This window comes from Alosa sapidissima, chromosome 21, assembly GCF_018492685.1.
Source record: "Alosa sapidissima isolate fAloSap1 chromosome 21, fAloSap1.pri, whole genome shotgun sequence".
Classification (NCBI taxonomy): Eukaryota; Metazoa; Chordata; class Actinopteri; order Clupeiformes; family Clupeidae; genus Alosa; species Alosa sapidissima.
In genome coordinates, this window is record NC_055977.1 from 7,229,757 (window position 1) to 7,249,822 (window position 20,066).

Genomic DNA, 20,066 nt, shown 5'->3' on the forward strand with positions numbered 1-20,066 from the left:
GAGGAAGGGTAGGGCTGGCGCTTGGTGAAGGGGCTGTGCACCGACACTTCGGGGCCTGCCTTCAGATCTACACACACACACACACACACACACACACACACACACACAGAGGAGGGGACCATTAACAACAGATGCAACACACATAGCCAGAGGATGCTTATGTTCTGGACAGGACATGCTGAACGGATTTGCTGAGCAACAATCAGGATAACTAAGAAGGAGCACTGAGAGACCCATCAATTTAACAATGATAGTTCTTCAATGACATTGGTGGGGAAAAACTCCTCGGTCTCATATAGAGTCGCATGTGACTATGAAATGAGCGATCTTTCTAATAATCAATTAAACATTAACAGATAGAAGGCATTGGCATTTGTGGCATTTTACTTTGACTCGACAGACAAAAAGAAAAAGCGCTCAGAGGCTTGCTCTCCTCTCAGCAAAAGGAATCCAAGAGAAACTGACCGCTGTGTGTGCGTAGGAGGTTTTAAGGTTTTAACGGAGTGAGAAGGGTGGGGTGTGGTGTGGGTTAGCTTAGCAGTTAGCCTACCATACTGGCCCAAAGAGCTGGAGCCTGTGTCCCAGGAGGAGGGCCCTGTGCTGGGGGGAGCTGGCTGCGAGTGCTGGGCGGCCAGCTGGGCCAGCGCCTGGGCCGTCTTGAACTGCTCCAGGAACTGGGAACCGCTGGTCGGGCCGCCACTGCCAGCCTTGGGCTCGCCGACCTCCCCGAAGCCTTTGGACAGCATGCTCACCTGCAGGGAGAGTGATGTGATGTGGGAGCATGATTATTTTCCAGAGCATGATGCTAAACTGATAAACCGTGTTTGTTTTTGCAGAAATACCTTAGAACAGATCATGCTTTCAGACTGCATACCACTTTTTCTTTTTTTAAGTCATGTTTCAGTGGCCAGTATGACACCCACACACACACTTAATTTCTGCATTTAACCAATCCATGGGGTAGTCAACAAACACACACTAGGGGTAGTGAGCACGCACTCACGCACACACACACAGAGTAGTGGGCAGCCACTCCTCCAGGTGTCTGGGGAGTAGTTGGGGTTAAGTGCCTTGCTCAAGGCCACTTTTTTCCTGCCGGTCAGGGATCGAACAGGCAGCCTTTTGTCCAGGAGTCCATTTCCCTAATCAGTAGACCACAGCTGCCCCTTTTTGTTTCCATGGGTACCCGTCCACACGCTAGCTTTATCTACCATGAGATATGTAAATGTGTTTGTGTGTTTACGTGTGTGCACAGAGCTCTGGCCAGCACTGGCCACGCTGTGAAATGATTAATATCAAAGAACAGACTAGAATGGAAAATGCAGAAAGCTGGATACCTCTCCACATGCTAGCATTATCTACTGTGAAATATGTAAATGTGTACATGTGTGCATAGACCACTGAGCACGCTGAGAAACGATTAATAACAAAGAACTCAAGACCACAATGGAAAATGTTTCCACACGCCAGTATTAAAGGTTGTATCAACGATTTCAGGCCCAAAAAAGGCCCAAACATAAATGATCACATTCATCTAATCTTTCCTAACGATCCGCTAGCTGTCTGCCCCATAAGCAGGCCGTCAAAAAAACACGTCTCTGTAGGCAGCCTAGGCAGAGACTTTCTAATGAGGAGGCACAGCACTCAAAAAACCTCCACAGAAATGCATGGGGCTACTTTGTAACGCCAATATGGCCGTTACTACACATATCCCACCTTCCTCGGCAAAACGTCGACATGTGAATACATTGAGTCAATCATGTGGTGTGATCTCGCCGCTGGAGCAAGATTGGTGTTGTGAAGCCTTGCGCACGCGCATTTCTGCCGAAATGGATGCCCGACGAGTGCCCAAAAAGCGTTGCCATATGGCCGCTGAGTGGAGGGACTAGGCCGGTCACGGTAACAAATTTTGCTGGACGATAAATTGTCTCAGAAATTATTGCGATAAGTGATATTGTCGTTCTGAGATCATTTTCTTTAAGCATCTCTTTAGCAATGAAGCGAACTATACTGTCTGTGAGTGTAATCCATTTCGCACTGTCCTGTTTGTACTTCGTTTGTCGACTAAACGCCCCAGTGACTGTGCTCTGTCGGGAAGAGGATGATGGCCCACTTGTTGTTTTTTTTCCCCCCAACTGGGAAAACTGCAGCGGATGATTGTGTTTTAGATGCATATGCATGTTTGTTGTGTTCCCGCTTTTAATTGCGACTGTTTTCCAACAAATGCGACACACCGACTCGCACACGTTCAGTGGTTCACCACGGGCATTCGGTTTAAATCCGATATGGCTCCCACACTGCAGCTGTCGCGTTTGGCTTAGAAACCAATTCCATCTTTTTTGTCTTTATTAGGCGTAGCCTACTCGAACTCGCAACTAGCTATCTCTCTGCCTAGTGCCTACCGGTATACTTCTCACGCGGCTCTTTAGCTGCACTCTGTGATAGGCTACGCCAGTAGTCCCGCCTCCCCACACACCACGCGACTGACAAGTGACTGACATGAGGGTTCACTCATCGTTACTCTAAAGACCCGAGAGAGAGAGGGAGAGAGAGAGATGAGGAAAACAAACAAGCATGTAAATGGCATTTATCGCGGCCAGAAAAATTATCGAGCTAATTTTCATTATCATGCGATTAATTGATTTATTGAATATCGCGACAGGCCTAGGAGGGACTTGCCTAAAAGGACTTTGGCCTAGGCTCCGGGATCTGTACACAAAAACAATTGCTACGTGTTTCAACCAATAACCCGACGAGATGCACGTTTAGGAGAGTTTTAATTGCACGGGAGGGAGGGGGAGGGAGTAGCGAGCTAGCGCTCTGTTTTGTTTGAACATAAACAGAAGTGACGTATCCCCGCTATCGCTGATACAACCTTTAAGTACCGTGAGATATGTAAATGTGCATATGTAAAAGTGTTGCTGATGCGTGTGCATGCATGGAGCTCCACTGACCATGCTGTGCTGGTTGTAGGAGGAGGTGGCGGGGGGCTGGGAGAGGGGGGTGGCCTGCTTGGAGTTGCTGAAGACCAGGGACTGGGGGAGTGATTGAGGCTGCTGAGGCTCCATGGAGGCGGGGTCAGGCTCGGCGGAGGAGGAAGAGGGTGGGGTCTTACCCAGAAGCACAGCCAGGTCAATCCTACAGGAAGCCCAGAGGGACATACAGTTAGCGTTCTTCATGTTTATGATATAATGCAATGGGGTAATACATCTCAATTCTATGGAGTGTGTGAATGTGTGTGTGTGTGAATGGTGTGTGGCAGGCTTGTGCAAAATTCTAGAATTGAACTGAAACTGGCTCTTAAATTCCAATTCAATTCTTGAATTTCACTTGCATTTCAATTGAGGTAGCAAACAGGAAGCAGAATGGCAATTCGAATTGTGCACAACCCTGGTGTGTGTGTGTGTGTGTGTGTGTGTGCGCGCGCACATTACACACCTCTGTCCAGCAGTGATGGTTACGTTCTCTTGAGGGAGAGGCATGGAGGCCACACTGGAGGCAGTGAATATCTTGGTCTCTGAAAGCTACAAGGACAGAGACGTATGGAGATAAGACTACAGCAGCACAGCACCAACCTCCCAAAGAGTCGCAGTACATCAACCAAATGAAGCAGCGTGGACTGAACACTCTAGAAATGCATTCATGTGTATGTCTCTCTCTCTCTCTCTCTCTCTTACGTCTTCATTCCAGTCCTCTGTTCCCCATTCCTCTGTAGCAGTTCTCCATGCTCCTGTCCAGAGAACACATATACATTAAGTATACACACACACACACACACACACACACACACACAGTATATACACATCTTCATGCAGGTGCACATGTATTAGTGCTTACCTGGAGCGGAGTCAAACTTGGCAGTGATCTCCAGTCCTGTGGAGGAGGAAGGGAAGAGAAGTTGTCAGGGGACAGCACAGCCATCAAGGACACACTCCGCAGTGGAGCACTCTAGAAACAGGGCAACTCACCACCAACATGGAGCACTCAGACAAACACTACTTAGTAAGGGTGGGTAAAAGTAAACTTTTTTACTGGGACTATGTAAGGAGCTGCGGCCTAAAAAAACAAAACAAAAACAGCTTTTGCAATGCATCACCATTTATTCAACTCTAACCCTGTATTATGATGCATAGCAGATTCGTATCAGGTTTGCCAACTCTCTACCAAGCCCTACTACTTGCTCAATATGGTTTGGGTGAGGCCTAAGGGCTGGAGGAAGGCAAGGGTTGGCCTCATAAGGGGATTTATCAAGGACACGCTGCAGTGGAGCAGCCTAACAACAGGGCCTCAGGTACATGGAGGATACAAATACAGTGTCTGACCGATATAGAAGTGGTCCGAACCCGGACTAAAATACAGAAATAAATATAAAATGAAGAGAGAGAGACAGAGAGAGACAGAGAGACACAGAGACAGAGACAGAGAGACTACCTCAGGCACATAAATGAAGCGTTCCATTCACGGAGCGTCTGCTGCAACAATTAGCTTCCAGTGTAATTAATGGAACTGGCTACACCAAGCATGACAGCGGCGCGTATGTTTGGAAAAACTAGACCAGACCAGTCTCCTAAAACTATTTTTATGTTCCTCGAACGGAACACTTCAGTTGTGGACCCAGTGTAGCCCGGGCTAGAGTGTGTGAAAGCCAAACACATGCGCACACACACACACAAAAATAAAGGATGAAGGAAAGAGGGGTGTAAAAAGCCAGAGAGGAGAGGAAGAGAGGAGCAAGTGATGGGATAGAGAGATGACAGGAAGAGAGGAGCGAGTGATGGGATAGAGAGATGACAGGAAGAGAGGAGCGAGAGTGAGATGAGACACTGACTGGATCCGTCCTCCTGTTCCGTGCTGCCGGTGTTGCACCAGGTGGTCCCGCCCGCGTAGCTGTCCTCCGTGTTGGTTGGCTCAGCGTAGTCCGCAGGGTTAAAGGTTCTGCAAGGAAGGGGGCCAGGGGGGGCGGGTGGCAAACAGGAAGCGAGCGGTTAGCATAAACATGGGATAGGCCGCACATGATTGGATTAGAATAGAGTGAAATCTGTCAATCATGAAGAGCAGTGTATGAGAATGGCAGAGTCTGGCTATATTTGGACTTGTGTTTCCCAGCAGGGAGACACACAACAGGAAGAGTAAGATAATAAAAGAGCTCGCCAACATCAGACTATTTCCAAACGCTAGGCTTTTAAAAACTTCCTGCTAAGATACCTGACTAGGCTGACTCATCAAGGTGCGATTTCCAGGCCAATTATAGAGGAACGAGAAACACCCTTTTACCGGTAACTCGAGTCATAACGACATGGCGCAACCTTCTGACATCCCACTAACAATCTTCCCACAGCGACACGGTGCTACATGCACCCATCCAGCAGCCATCTCAGATGGAGTGAAAATGAAGTGCTACTTCAGAGTAAAGGTGTCAGGAATGGGGGGGAGAGAGAGACCAGACCTAAATCAGTCAAGGCCGTGACATGTCTACTGCTAGTGAGGAATTCCAGTACACCAGCCTGCTCAAACGCCTTGTTGAATTACTTGTTTTTTGTTGTTGTTTTTTTTTCTTCCTTTTTCTAAATCACACATCCACCCTTTGCCATTGGGGAGGTTCTAGCACCAAGTTCCCACCTCGTGACGTGAATTTGACGGACACACCAAACAGACCAATGGGGATCCACTCACCTCTCGTCTCCTGAAAAATCATAGCTGGGGCCCTGATCAATCTGGCTTTAGAGGGAAACAACAGGAGGAGCGATTAAAAGACAGCCCAACACACACACACACACACACACACACACACACACACACAACAAGAACAAACTCAAAACAGCAGCAGTGAAGAGGTAGCCTGAAGAAGCGTCATTGTGACTTTACAGTAGAAAAAAAAAACAAAAAAAAAAAAACAAAACAAACAAACAATCAAAAATAACAGTGACTAATAATGTCAAACATGCACAGCTCTAAACCTATTGACATCACACTCCCAAAAACAAAGTGCCAATGTGCATCACACCACATCAGAAGAGAAGAGAGAAAAGAGGAGAGAAGAGGAGAGAAGAGGAGAGGAGAGGAGAGATACAGGAGAGTACAACTGCAATGCTGGGTTTGATCGTATGGTGCTAACAGACCAAAAACACAAACAAAGAAAACAAAAAAACAAACACATTTGTCTCCAAGAATAATTCCTCTCTCCAACACACGCGCACACTCAAAAACACACACACACACACACACACAGACTTAAAGACCAGATTTTGATCCTCCTTTGGCATGGTAAAATCCTCCTAGCCTACATGATAAATATACTCCATGGTAATACCTAAAATACTGTCTACCAACTCCTGTCTACTATACTAAATGAATAAACTGAATGATCCTTCAGAATTAATCAAAAACGATACAAAAATGGCATCTTACCAGCAAATCCACAAATATAATTGCTATAGTTTTTCAGTCTTTAGTCGCAAATGTTTAACTTAAGACCCCTTGGGGTTATCTGAGGTTCAAGTATGCGTTCCCGCAAAGTTAATTTCTCCGCGTTCCTTTTTCCATCACTCACACGAGCTGCCTCAGCAGTAAATAAGACAGAACCCTCCGTGACAAACGCTGTGCCTGTCCGCGCATTAATCCAACGCAGCAGAAGTTCAGCCGCATAAATCAGCTCGCTCTACGAGGCCTCCCATGTTGGCAACTCACTTCATTAGTGAACTGGTACAGGACTCTCCCTTAGTAAATATATTAAATCACAAACCACTCCAGCAGAGTTAGGCAAGCGGCAGCTAGTGGCTCTGGAATTCAGGTACACTGCAATTACACCACACGGCCACTCTTGACCCCATCCATCTGCCAGACTATGTACGATTCTGCCGAGGTTTACTAGATTGAAAAAAGTTGACATTTTCGTAGCAGGGGGGCAACACGCTTGTACTTGCAATTGCTGTTTTCAAGAGGAGCGTTTATTCAATTCCATTTTCTGAGTGGAATTTGTTCACGGGAGACAAACCGCGGAAGGGGGCTGATTTCTCTTTTTATTTACAGCGTGGATGTACATTTGCAAACTCGTACGACAGGAGAACACACACACCTTATAAAAACAGTCATTGCTCAAGCAAAAACAAACATAAAAGCTGTTTCACTCCAACACGATCACTCCTTAGCCTGAAGTCTGGGTCAATGCATGAGACAAAGGGAGCACAAATTGATGTTGACCCGACTGCGATTACAGTTTAGTGGTGCAGCAGTGGCTCCTGACTTCTTGCCAAAAACGCCAGCCAGCTCATCAATCTCTACAACATGCCCATGCAGGTCAAGTCAGGCCAAAGGTCAAGGGTCAGGGATGGGCAGTCAGCCCTCTGGTGTGCACACAGGTCTAATTCACACATGGGATTTGAAGCTACTCTAGAAGGGGGGGGGGGGGGGGTGAACCAGGATCTCTGGAGGGAGGAAAGCAGAGTGGACATACTTACCCCATGCCCTGCGCCGAAAATCGACCTCCTCGCCTCCCACCGGCTCCTGGACAAGAGAAAGAGAGAACACAGGCGCACACACACAGGTCAGGCTCTATACGCACCATGTTATCAGCCATGATAAAGATGTTTATGTTTATGCTTATAGTTCTTATAGTCTGAAGCGACTCTAAATTACATTAATAAACAGACACTATACATGGCCTGTTATCGGCCATGAGCTCATGTCCCTTATTTGTGCAGTTAGATTATTTTAAACACATTTGAATGAAATACGCTACATAAATAAACTTGCCTTGCGACATGGGGTGACCACCCCACACTACTGAATTTCAGCACTGAGGCAAGAGAGCTCATAGGCGGCTTTTGAAAAGATAGTGCACTTAAATGAGGTATGACTAGCGTTAGCGTGTGTGTGTGTGTGTGTGTGCGGCGAGTAGCAAAGGGACGCACCAGGGGCCGACCCACCTCGTCCTCTGCCGCGGCCTCGCCTGCCTCGCTCTGTGCCGCGGCCAGCTATTCCGCCCGTTTTGGTCCCATCCAGGCCATTCTCCTGGCCACGAACTGACGAGACGGGAAAAACAAACAAGCATACATATGAGCTGGGGGGTATTCAGTGTATGTATGGTATGTAATATATATATATATATATATATATATATATATACACATACATATATATATATATATATATATATATATATATATACATATACACACACACACACACACACACTCTTTTGATACCGTGAGGAAAATTTGGTCTCTGCATTTATCCCAATCCGTGAATTAGTGAAACACACTCAGCACACAGTGAGTTGCCAGACAAAAAGTTTAAGAACCACCGGTCTAGGTGTAGGTGATCATCAATAAATTGGGATCAACTTAACATTTTATAGTGTTTGTGAAATATAGTTACCTGGAATGCAATAGCTCCAATTTGTAATTTAATAGGCCTGTAATCTATAGTTGATTTGACATTCAAGTCGTATAATTTTCATAAATTCTTGGGAACATATATTTCCTGTTGGGAAAACAATTCAAATTCTATTTTTGAAGTTGTAGGCTACAGGTAATGAGAACATGAACACACAGGTTCACGGATCAGTCTTTTGGGACTAGTTTTCCAACACAGCTTGAGCTAAAAGTTAACCTGCTACGGACCAGGCTAGTTCTGTGACATAAATTCCCATAGTTACCAAGCTGGGATTCACATAAACCACACTAATGGAACGGAACTCACTAAAATTAGCGAGAGTCATCAAAATAAGCCAGGTTTAGCCTTTAGCGAGGTTGAGGGTACCCCTCAGATCAAGGGCAAACAGCAAGTCTTGGTTAACAATGCTAAACCATTATAAGAAAAAAATACATTTTTAACTATTGTAATGTTTACATTCTGTAAGTCTTTGGACAAAAGCATCTGCTAAGTAACCACAACCATGTATATCTGGGAAAAGCACTATATAAATAACATTATGTTGTTGTTGTTGTTGTAATAGAGGTGTGATGGATGTGTTTGCCCACAGTAAGGAATTCATGGCTATTATGCCGTTCGTTGTGGAGAAGTGAACCTGTGTTTAGCCAGTAGAGAGAACCTAAATATTAGCCATCATAAGCTTGGACTCTCAATTTCTCTTTGCTCATGAGACAGCCAGTGTCAGTGATCAGTGTCAATGTTGATATACATGATATGTGCAATGTTCCTTCAGAGATCAGTGGTTACTCCTTGAACTACCTGGATAAGCCAGTATTCTCACTTCGCAGTAGGCTATACACTTCAGATCTTCGCTAATCTCTGGTAAGGCCGTTTTGCTTCCATTTAGCGATTGCAGACGTGTCCAATCTTGCAGTGTTTAAGTGTAAGTGAAGCAATTAATGGCTTCCTGTAACCGGACCTTCACGCCGCCGATATCTGCGTTTCTTTTCTCTGGGAGCGTTTAAAGCCGACAGGTGGAGTGGCTCCGTGCCTGGGAAACGCAGAGTGACTCCATTACTTCCTGTAATTCTGCTCAGATGCTTTCTGGGCATGAGGCCATGAGTCCTGATTGCCTCAGACTACAGGTGCAACAGGCAATGGTTTAGAGAGTGGAGCAGAGATGCTAGCAAAGGTAGCCGCAGACTAAATGGGACAGGATTAGCACCAGACAGCTGCGCAGGCAACGTCTGACACTCGATATTTACTCACAATTGTCCGTGACAAACCACCTAAGCAAAACAAAGGTGGGATGACTCAAACTACCAAAGAAAAGCAGGAATTTTTCAGAGTGAGATAGTGAAAGTGTTTGTGATTGTGAAATCTGTGTTGATTTGCTGAGTGTGTAGTCACCAAGTCAGGGTGAGTTAATGGTTGAAAATCAGCTGTCTCAAGTTTGGACTTTTAGTTCACATTTATACTGAGGACCCAAGAGCCTTGTGTGTAGGCATGAAAATAGTACGTAATGGGCAGTTATTAGTCAAATGAATAAAGCTGTTGGCACAGGAACACACACACACACACTAGGCCCGCCCCACACAGAGTCACTCACTCACACACACACAGAGTCACTCACACACACACACAGTCACTCACTCACACACACACACAGTCACTCACTCACACACACACACAGTCACTCACTCACACACACACACAGTCACTCACTCACACACACACACAGTCACTCACTCACACACACACACAGTCACTCACTCACACACACACACAGTCACTCACTCACACACACACACAGTCACTCACTCACACACACACTCACACAGTCACTCACTCACACACACACTCACACACACACTCACACAGTCACTCACACTCTCGTCCACGGCTGGCCCCTCTGCCCCTGCGTGGGGCTCCTCCGCGACGGCGGGCCACGTCCCGCTCTCCTCCCCGGTCGCGGTTCTCTTTCCCTTCGTCTCCAGCCTCCGTCTGGCTGCTCTCTTTCTGGCCCGACACACTCTTCTTCTTGCCCACCATCTCCCAAGAGTCCTGAAGACACGCCATATGGAAAACATTTACACTTACTCCAATGATTATTTCCAGTGTTTATTACAAGTTATGATGCAGAGGAGACCGTACCTAGCAATTAATAATACATCAAGCGCTTCTTATGTGTTATGGTTTGTGTAATATTGTTTTATTTCCATTAGGCTGTTGATTAATTTGACATTGTTGTTTATTATTGATATTATCCTTAATGTACTCTTACCGTGTTATTGCCTTTATATTATTGATTGAATGGACATTATTGTATATTATTGCTTTTTCCCCCTCATTTTTCATTGTTTATTTCATTAGGCTATTGATTGAATTGACCTTGTTGTTTATTATTGCTATTCTCCTTATTATACTTTGACCAACATTTTAATCTGTTCCCTGTTAAATTTAAGTATTATATTGTTTTGTATGTGTATGTCGCTTTGGACAAAAGCGTATCCATAACCATAACATCAATCATTACTATTCCTTTCATCCTCTATAATCAACATTAGAGGTTGGGAGTGCAAAGGTTTACAGTAGCAGGCAAAGTGTAGTTGAAGAAGGAAGTGGTGGAAGAAATGGAGGAATATAGGGGGAGTATGCGTGTGTGTGTGTGTTTATGTGCATTTGTATGAGTGAGGAGCAATACAGGGGCTAGTGTGTGTGTGTGTGCGCGCATGTGGGTTTGTATGAGTGAGGAGCAATACAGGGGCTAGTGTGTGTGTGCGCGCATGTGGGTTTGTATGAGTGAGGAGCAATACAGGGGCTAGTGTGTGTGTGTGTGTGTGTGTGTGTGCGTTTATGTGCATGTGGGTTTGTATGAGTGAGGAGCAATACAGGTGCTAGTGTGTGTGTGTGTGTGTGCGCATGTGGGTTTGTATGAGTGAGGAGCAATACAGGGGCTAGTGTGTGTGTGTGTGTGTGTGTGTGCGTTTATGTGCATGTGGGTTTGTATGAGTGAGGAGCAATACAGGTGCTAGTGTGTGTGTGTGTGTGTGCGCATGTGGGTTTGTATGAGTGAGGAGCAATACAGGGGCTAGTGTGTGTGTGTGTGTGTGTGTGTGCGCGCGCATGTGGGTTTGTATGAGTGAGGAGCAATACAGGGGCTAGTGTGTGTGTGCGCGCATGTGGGTTTGTATGAGTGAGGAGCAATACAGGGGCTAGTGTGTGTGTGCGCGCATGTGGGTTTGTATGAGTGAGGAGCAATACAGGGGCTAGTGTGTGTGTGTGTGTGTGTGCGTTTATGTGCATGTGGGTTTGTATGAGTGAGGAGCAATACAGGTGCTAGTGTGTGTGTGTGTGTGTGTGTGTGCGCGCGCATGTGGGTTTGTATGAGTGAGGAGCAATACAGGGGCTAGTGTGTGTGTGTGTGTGTGTGTGTGTGTGTGTATGTAGGTGCATGTTGGGAGTGTCGGGATGTTACAAGCGTTACAGAGGTGCCCTCAGAATTTTTTTTGGAGCTTCAAGATAAGGTAAAAGATTTACCAACAAAGAATCTTTATAATTTCAAATCAACTTGCCACGAGCCACAGTGTTTGTAGAAAGTTGTGGTGATGAGTACAATGGTGACAAAATAGATTGCAAACTGTTGGGCAACAAGTCCAATTTTCCACTAACTTTGAACAGTAACATTTGAGTATGACGTTTCAAATGTCAAGGAAAAAGACGACTTTTTAAAAGACTATTTTTAAGAATATTTTGCTTCATTATATGTAGGTTCTCTCTGTCTATACACAGACATTTGAGCGACTGTTTTTGAGTTTATATTCTTAACAGGTTTAGAGTTGATCCCACTAATCATGGCGTATCTGATATATTATGACGCCATCAGTTGTCATGACTACTTTAAGTAGTTTGTTTTTATCTGGCAACAGGATCAAAGTTCAAACTATGAGTCAAAAGACAATAATTTTTTGCGCTCAGTGACGGTCACTGGAAAATGTTAAAAATAACAAAGGCGTGTCGTTGAGACAGGCAAAGGCACAAAAAAAAAAAAAGTTCAGTGACAAGTCATTCTGCAGACAATAAAACCTTAAACTTTCCTTGTGGCCTTAGCGTACTCTTACCGTGTCCGGGTTTCCTTCAAGCAGTACGTTGATCGCTCTGTTGACATCTCCATTGCAGTCGTGCAGCGCAATCATGGATTCATCCTGGTCCTTGCCTGTGATGTCAATCAGCTGAAGGGGCACAGACAGACAGACACCCCAAATCAGCCACTGTCGTAAGCCAATGGTGAGCTAATGGCCACTATTCCATCTTCAAGATAAATTCAATTACATTTTTATTCATATCTAGAGCCATAACATTAAATATGTCTCAAGGCGTTTTATAGCACCCCGCTTGATCTATAGCTTGAAAATCTTCACATTATCTCCTAATCCAGCCGAAGTCATTTGGGAAGACCCAGGGCGCGGGTGCCTCTCGTTCTACTGGGGTTCATTAAATCAGTCAAACATCCACTGGCTGAACCTAAAAAAACACCTCCGCCCATTACTTTGCCAAGATGGTCCATATTAATCTTGAACTCCATCATTAAGCGTGCTAGCTCATCCATCCATCCATCATCATCATCATCTCCGCTCCAAACCAGCCCAGCCATCTCTTTCAGTCTGCCCAGAAAGACCAAAGAACAGTCAAGGCAGGAAGAGAATACCAGGGAGCGACCGACAGCTCCACGGCCCAACGGAGACATTTAAAACTCCAGCCGCTCAATTAAACTGATAATTGGCCCGGTGCTCTTTCTATTCTCCAGTGCTCGCCGCAGCAAACCGTCTGGGCCATTAAACTGGCGTCTCTGTGCAGTTGCGTAACACAAAAGCTACACAGCACTGATCTTCGGCTGCTGAGCGGATGTGAATGCGGATGTCCAAACAAAAACTGTCTTTGCTAAAAAAAAAATAAAATAAATAAAATCACTGGTCTTTCGCTTGGGTAACAAAATGACAATACATTCTAAATAGGGCTGGGACAACGCGTCGACGTAATTGATGACGTCGACGCAAAATATGAGCGTCGATTCGTCAAGCATAACGTGTGCTGCTAAATATTTTTAATTTTACACCTTCAGTGTTTTCCATACGTTGACTAATCTGTGGCTGGGCCCCACGAAATCAAAACCGGCCACGACACATTGATGTTCTATGTTGTAGGCCTACTATTTAAATTAAAGATAAGAAAAAAAATTCATTGAGCTACACTTTTTACTCGCACAGCCTTTCCTTGCCCCGCCCGCTCTCTCTCGTAACGAGCCCGCTGCTCCTCCTCTGCATGTGCATTTAACAAAATATTCACAATTGTTGAAGGATTGTTGTTGCCACATAGAAGCACTGTATAGAACACAGTGGGCTAAATTGCTATTAAATCCGCTTAGCATCGTGACCATGCTGCGCAAATTTGTTCAAAACGGCTGCATTAAAGTTAAAGTAAACTCTGCTAAGGTCTTATCACAACATAGTACATTGAGGAGACTAAACTAAGTTAAGTTACAGTATGCAATCAAGCAGTATCTCAATGCTAACGTTAGAATACTGTTTGGGTGTCAAGTTTAGCATGCTTACTTGCAGCTGCTTGTATTCGTTATGCAGGGCTCATTTTATTGACTCTGAATGTTTGCAAAATCACGATGTAAATGGAAAAGTGTTTCCCAAGACTTAAAAGTGCTTGTCCAAAGGAGAAGTACGAACCGTTATTTGAACTAACGACGTTATGAATTGCATCCACACATCAGCAGCCTTTTAACTGTGTTAATTGCAAGGAATCCCACACGAACGTCTTAAAATGACAGGCACTCAATTAGACATACATACACTACTGAAATTTATTGAATGCTACCTCTGACTAAGAATGCATTACTTTGCACTTGTATAGTCTTTTATTTTGGAATCTTAATAGCAATAAACATATATTGCAATGTTAAAGAATTCATGTTTTTTTCATTTAGATATGTAAATAAACATGTATAAGTTGCTATTAGTGAATTAATGGGGAGATAATCGATAATCCAAATGAATCGTTAGATTAACCGATGCATCGGAAAAATAAATCGCTAGATTAATCGTAAAAAAAATAATCGTTTATCCCAGCCCTAATTCTAAATGTGTCTGTTACAAAGGAGACACTGTTGTCTAAGTCACTGTCACCAGTTTCCATTTAACCGTTTTTCTTAGTACAGTGTCTTACTCATTGCATTGCGTACCTACTGTTAAAGGCATATTTCTTCTTCTAGTTTAGGGTGACGCTCAAGCACTAACCTTTGAATAATTAAGTTTGATGTTTCCATAACCAATTGCCAAATGCATACCTATACCCAGACAAACACATGGAATGATGTGCTTTAATGACATCCCAGGGGAAATGATGCAAGTGGATGCAGCGGCCGTACCACATTTGGGTTCTTTACTCAGACAGGACAGTGAGGAGCGACAAGAAGTTGAGTCATAGAGAGAATGACCATGGGTCGTATTTGACTCCTGGTCCCTGTGGGCACTTGGACCCAAATGTGGTACGGACGCTGCAGCCACTTGCATAACAAAGTTTGCAACTTTGTTGGTTGCAATGCAATTTCCCATTGCCAACCAACTAAGTTGTTAACAGGTTAGCAACTATGGTTTTGGGAAACGCACCCCTGATGCATTCTCTGTTCACTTCAGCCCATCCTCACACCCATCCCTCCACCTTGCAAAATAACCACTCATAGACACTATTCCATATTGGAAAATGAGTGTGCTATCAAACCAAAGATTCTATAGTTGACTAAGATGAATCATAAGACGATTCACCAATGGAACGAAATGCCACTAGTTCCGGACTCCTAAATAGGCGTGTCAAAACATAAACTTTTCTCTGAATAAGCAATAATAACATATACATATAATTTTGTATACTATTTTACAGTCATTGTTTGTGTGTGATGCCAATGAAACACTCTTTCGGACACAGAATGAATAATTTCATTTTGCCCCGTTAACCGAGCTAGCTAGCTAACATTACACAGTAAACGGAAAGTGAATGGGAATGTTTGCTAGCTAGCTAGCAGCTAAGAACTTTGGTTAAACTTATATATTGTTGCAAACAAACCTGTGTTAATTTCTCCCATAGGGATACATAGACACTGGACCTCCTGCTAGACTCCTAAATAGGCGTGACAGTTTCGAACCCCACGTCACAACGTGCCAGAATTTACCCTCTTATGAATCGTCTCGCTTTATCAACCGTCTCTGATCAAACCGTTCACTTTTAATCGCTGGAGGGATTGCAGGAGTAGCCGGAGACCTGTAGGTCTGGTATGCAGTTATAAGCAGCACAGATAGAGTAGTTAAATGTGATAAAAACAAACGGGATACGCATGTGATACATGGGCAGATTTGCAACCTACTTCACTGTGCCTACGAGAGCAGGACAGAACTACTCAGATGGCACATCAAAAGGGCAGCTGTGCCCTACTGGTTAGCGCTTCGGACTTCGAACCCCGAGTGCCCTTGAGCAAGGCACCTAACCCCTCACTGCTCCACTAGTGCCACTGTTGATGCAGGCAGCTCACTGCGCCGGGTTTAGTGTGTGCTTCACCTCACTGTGTGTTCACTGTGTGCTGAGTGTGTTTCACTAATTCACGGATTGGGATAAATGCAGAGACCAAATTTCCCCTCACGAGATCAAAAGAGTATATAGACTTACTTATAAATCAAAAGTTCCACACGTTGGAGGAAATCAGTTTAAAAATGATGCTTTGTTAATAGTTAAAAAAAAAAGGATATAAATCTTTCCCACCCTCACTAAGTACACTACTCTAAAAGGCAGCAGAACGATCATAGTAGAGCTGTGAAGTAGAACTTTGTGGTGTAGTGGCACAGCAATAGCATCGCCGCCTAAAAAACGGTTAACCTGGCGTCGATTCCTGAACCAGATGCTGCTAGCTCTATCGCTTAGGATAAAAAGCGCCTGCTAGATCAACTCACTTCACTTTACTTTCTTTGTAGGTCAAGCCTGGTTGTCTATCTTGAAGATGACAGTTCAATTCTGTGACACAGCTATTCCAGGATTGACTGCATTCTTGAAAAAATCTTACTCTTAAGGAACAAAAAGGCTTTTCAGATAGAAACATGTGGAGTTGCCATCTGAAATAACCCACAGACCCCATTTTATGTACAAATCGAAATCCCCATTGTGAAAGCCCATTACTAAATTGCTGAGGGAATTCATAGCTTACTGACTCTGGGCTTTTAAGACAAAAGCAAAAGAGCCTAAGTGTCTCCATCTTACCTGTTTGACCTTTTCCTCAAAATCAGCATCATTGTGGTGCGAGATCATCTGCGCGAGTCGGATCTGCTCAGCAGTGGCCTACAGAGACAAAACAAGCACCGCTCAGAACTACAGACGAGAACATCAAAGAACCGCGAAGGGCCCAGGTACGTGAAATTGACAGTGAGCAGACACCTGAATTGCGACAGAGCACACAGGAGAACAAAGATGAAGGTTCTGGGCACAGAGAAAGAGGGAGAAAGAAAGAAACTTAACTGCACTGGGTGGCAACCTGGAGGTCTGCACTGCATTCATACCAACAACAGCAATGATTTTGGCCATTTTGCCTTTCCTAAAAATATCTGTCCTTAGTAACTGCAGCTCGTTTCTGAAGTAGCCTACATTGTCGGTCAAAGGACACAGCGTCGCAAATGACTAAAACAACTACAGTGGTCTGTGTGTTGCATTTCCTTTACCCCTGACATGCTGCAGCCATGCAAAAAGGATGTCACCAGCTTTATCTCAGCATGTACAAAGTGTGTCCATGCTTACATTTGCCCCCTGAGACCTTTTGGAGGACCTGAAAAAGCATGTCAGAAGACACTTTCCTTTGAAATACTGAACAGGAGATCAACTTGGGACACTAACTATAAACATCTTGCCTGCAGAGCTCTGCACTTGACGTCAACAATAATCTGCACTCAATACTCACACTTCCTCACTCGCACACACCCACCCATTAAGAACACTTAACAAAGCTCACAGACACATCTCATTCCTAATCATTTCACTACCTCCTTCTCAGATTGCAAAAGGAGTCAGAAAAAAACACACTGAAAAAGCGAGAGATTTTCCTATTATGAATGGCATGGTGTCAGAAGGGCGGTACCTGAGGCCTCTGCTTGTGCTGTGATTGGTTCTGTGTCTGTCCTTGTGTCTGCTCCCAGTTGCTCCGGGCTCGGCTTCCACCCACCGAAGTCATCATTTACAGTATATACAAATAACAGTATTTACAAAGGAATAACACCTGCAGAGAATAAATAAATAAATAAATAAATAAACAAACAAAGATTAGGAGTAATCCGGGCAATAGTCGGGATTTTGTTGCATGCCAAAATGGTTCTAACAATAGTATGCACCATTAATATGGAAGCTATGCATTTTCTACACATAATGTGTAACGCGCTTGTAGAAATGTGCATTCAGCGTAAAGATATCAGTCATTGGCCACCATTTACAATGACCATGGCGATGCCATCTTGCATAAATAGCCAACCAAGAATCACATGGCCGACCTGCTCCCAACTGTACATCACTTGATAAAAGCTGGCAATGGTTGCTATTTTTACGAGGTCGATGGGGAAAATTATTAGTACCATGCACAGAGACGTCGACTTTAAACACCAACGAATATAAGAAAACCGATGCCGAAGTTAAACCAGGTTAAGCCTCACTTCCGCCCACTGCTTGTTGTTAGCGAGCATGTGCTAGCAGCGCGGAAGAGCGAGACCATCCGATCTGATATTTCCTCCTCACGTCAACAAAACCAGATGAAGAGATGCGTGGCGTCGTGTTATCCAATGGCATTCACTCATACGGTATGTCTTGTCTGGGAAATAGCTTGACAAGACCGTGCAAAGCACATAGCTAGTTGTATTCGAGAGGAGGAAATTCGACGCAGCCATGGAGTCGCCCTCGTTTTTACGCCCCTGGTCAAGTGTAAAAGCCCCCATTTGCTACCGCGGTTCAGCAACACGCGGGTTAACCGCGGGAACAACTTGGAAAGATGGACGCTGTGATAACGGAGTGCTACCTAGCTACAACACACAACACAAAACTGGTTAATATGGATTAACGTGTCAGTGGCGAATGGCAAGCAACAAAATCAAATGTTCCCCGTGGGCCTACCTGGCCTTGTGAACTTTAAACACCACGGCCCAAATAACTGTAGCAACCTAATTAGATTTCACTAACTACCTAATAGCCATATAACGTTAGAGCTTTAACGATAAAGTGTGCATGAACATATAACGATAGACTGATATCACAGACATCCATATATGAACCTAGCATATATATATATATATATATATATATATATATATATATATATATATATATATATATATAGACACACACAGCATTTATGTAACACCGACCTTAAGAATTAATGTCACCAAACTAAATGGCTAACAACATTATCAGGTTATCCGAGGCCCTTTCGCTACACTCAGCATTTGTTGATACTTAACTAGGCTACCACGTTAATGTTACATCTAACAGGATGTTAGCTGAATTTACATCAAGAAGGTTCAGTACTCGACTAACGTTAGCTTGCGCAGCCATTACATTTTATTTCACAGGGTTAGTTTGGGCTCTCGTTAATACGTTAACGTTAGCTAATGTTAGACTACCTTTAGCTGCTACAGCTAAACAATGTGATATAACGACAGTCATTTGAACGCTCGTCTTGATGCAGCAGAGCTGCTGCCAATTGAAGACATTTTCCAGTTAAACTAACGTTAACTATGATAACGTTACTGCTAGCTAACTCTAACAAAGTTAGCAATAAAGCCCGTCACCTTAACATCAGCCGTGTAGTTGCCCAGCCAGCTATCTTAACACGACAGGTAATTTAACGTCAAGGGTTTATAACTTCAATTCCAGATTGAGATTAAAGAGACGATCGAGATGTGTGGGCCAAGGGGTCGCATAATGCAATATAACTTACTTACAGTAATGTTGTCACTATTATGTGATTGCTAAATTTTGAGATCCCTGTGCTACCTTGCTCGCTAGTATGCTATGTTAGCCAGCTACCATTGAGAGTCGTTCGTCGTCGCATCAGCCTCATGGCCGAGATAGCTTGGCATACTCAGATCACCAACGTAAGCTAGCTGGCTACTTAGCCATCACTCCCACGCTAGTCCCTTTGAAGTTGACCACTACACTAATCAAAAAATGCCACGACCTAAAACAAAGCTACTGTAATACAATAGCCATTGGCGTGATAAAATAACGTTAGCCAACAACCCGTGACAATGTTTTTTAGTCAACATTCTGCGTCCAAGATCAGAATGTACCCATCCATGTGAACGTAACACTCCGTACACTGACAAACTTGATTCCGAGGCTTCATTGAGGCCTTAGGCCCTAAATAATGAAAATAAATAACAAGCAGTATACTGACCAGAAACCCGGCTGGATGAAATTTCTAATGCCTTTACAACTGACCAAGCGGTCTAAAGATTGACCTCCTAGTCAGATATGAACAAAATCAAAATCCTCTAATCTCAACTTGATACACCTAGCCGATGATAAGGCCGAACCGACTCGCGCAGACAATAAGCGAGACTCGGAATTTACCTGTTTCTGTTCCACACTGACAACCTAAAGCGTCG

At 44.1% G+C, this 20,066-nt stretch overlaps 1 protein-coding gene across 12 annotated transcripts in view; it reads right to left on the reverse strand.

Annotated features, from left to right (window-relative positions):
* ubap2l (ubiquitin associated protein 2-like) overlaps positions 1-20,066 on the reverse strand; it is a 39,493-nt gene extending 19,427 nt beyond the window's left edge. For 5 of the 12 annotated variants that reach the window (XM_042075935.1, XM_042075941.1, XM_042075940.1 and 2 more), the window contains exons 1-15: positions 19,856-20,025; positions 17,555-17,692; positions 16,687-16,764; positions 12,495-12,605; positions 10,263-10,437; positions 7,911-8,021; positions 7,458-7,503; positions 5,674-5,718; positions 4,829-4,935; positions 3,838-3,873; positions 3,678-3,730; positions 3,439-3,524; positions 2,955-3,138; positions 551-752; positions 1-67 (exon numbers count right to left, since the gene is read on the reverse strand). The exon at positions 1-67 is cut by the window's left edge and continues 235 nt beyond it. In XM_042075935.1, coding sequence (XP_041931869.1) covers positions 1-67; positions 551-752; positions 2,955-3,138; positions 3,439-3,524; positions 3,678-3,730; positions 3,838-3,873; positions 4,829-4,935; positions 5,674-5,718; positions 7,458-7,503; positions 7,911-8,021; positions 10,263-10,437; positions 12,495-12,605; positions 16,687-16,764; positions 17,555-17,650 — 1,397 coding nt within the window. In that variant the 5' untranslated portion in view covers positions 17,651-17,692; positions 19,856-20,025. The other 7 variants (XM_042075943.1, XM_042075944.1, XM_042075939.1 and 4 more) reach the window with 4 other exon arrangements.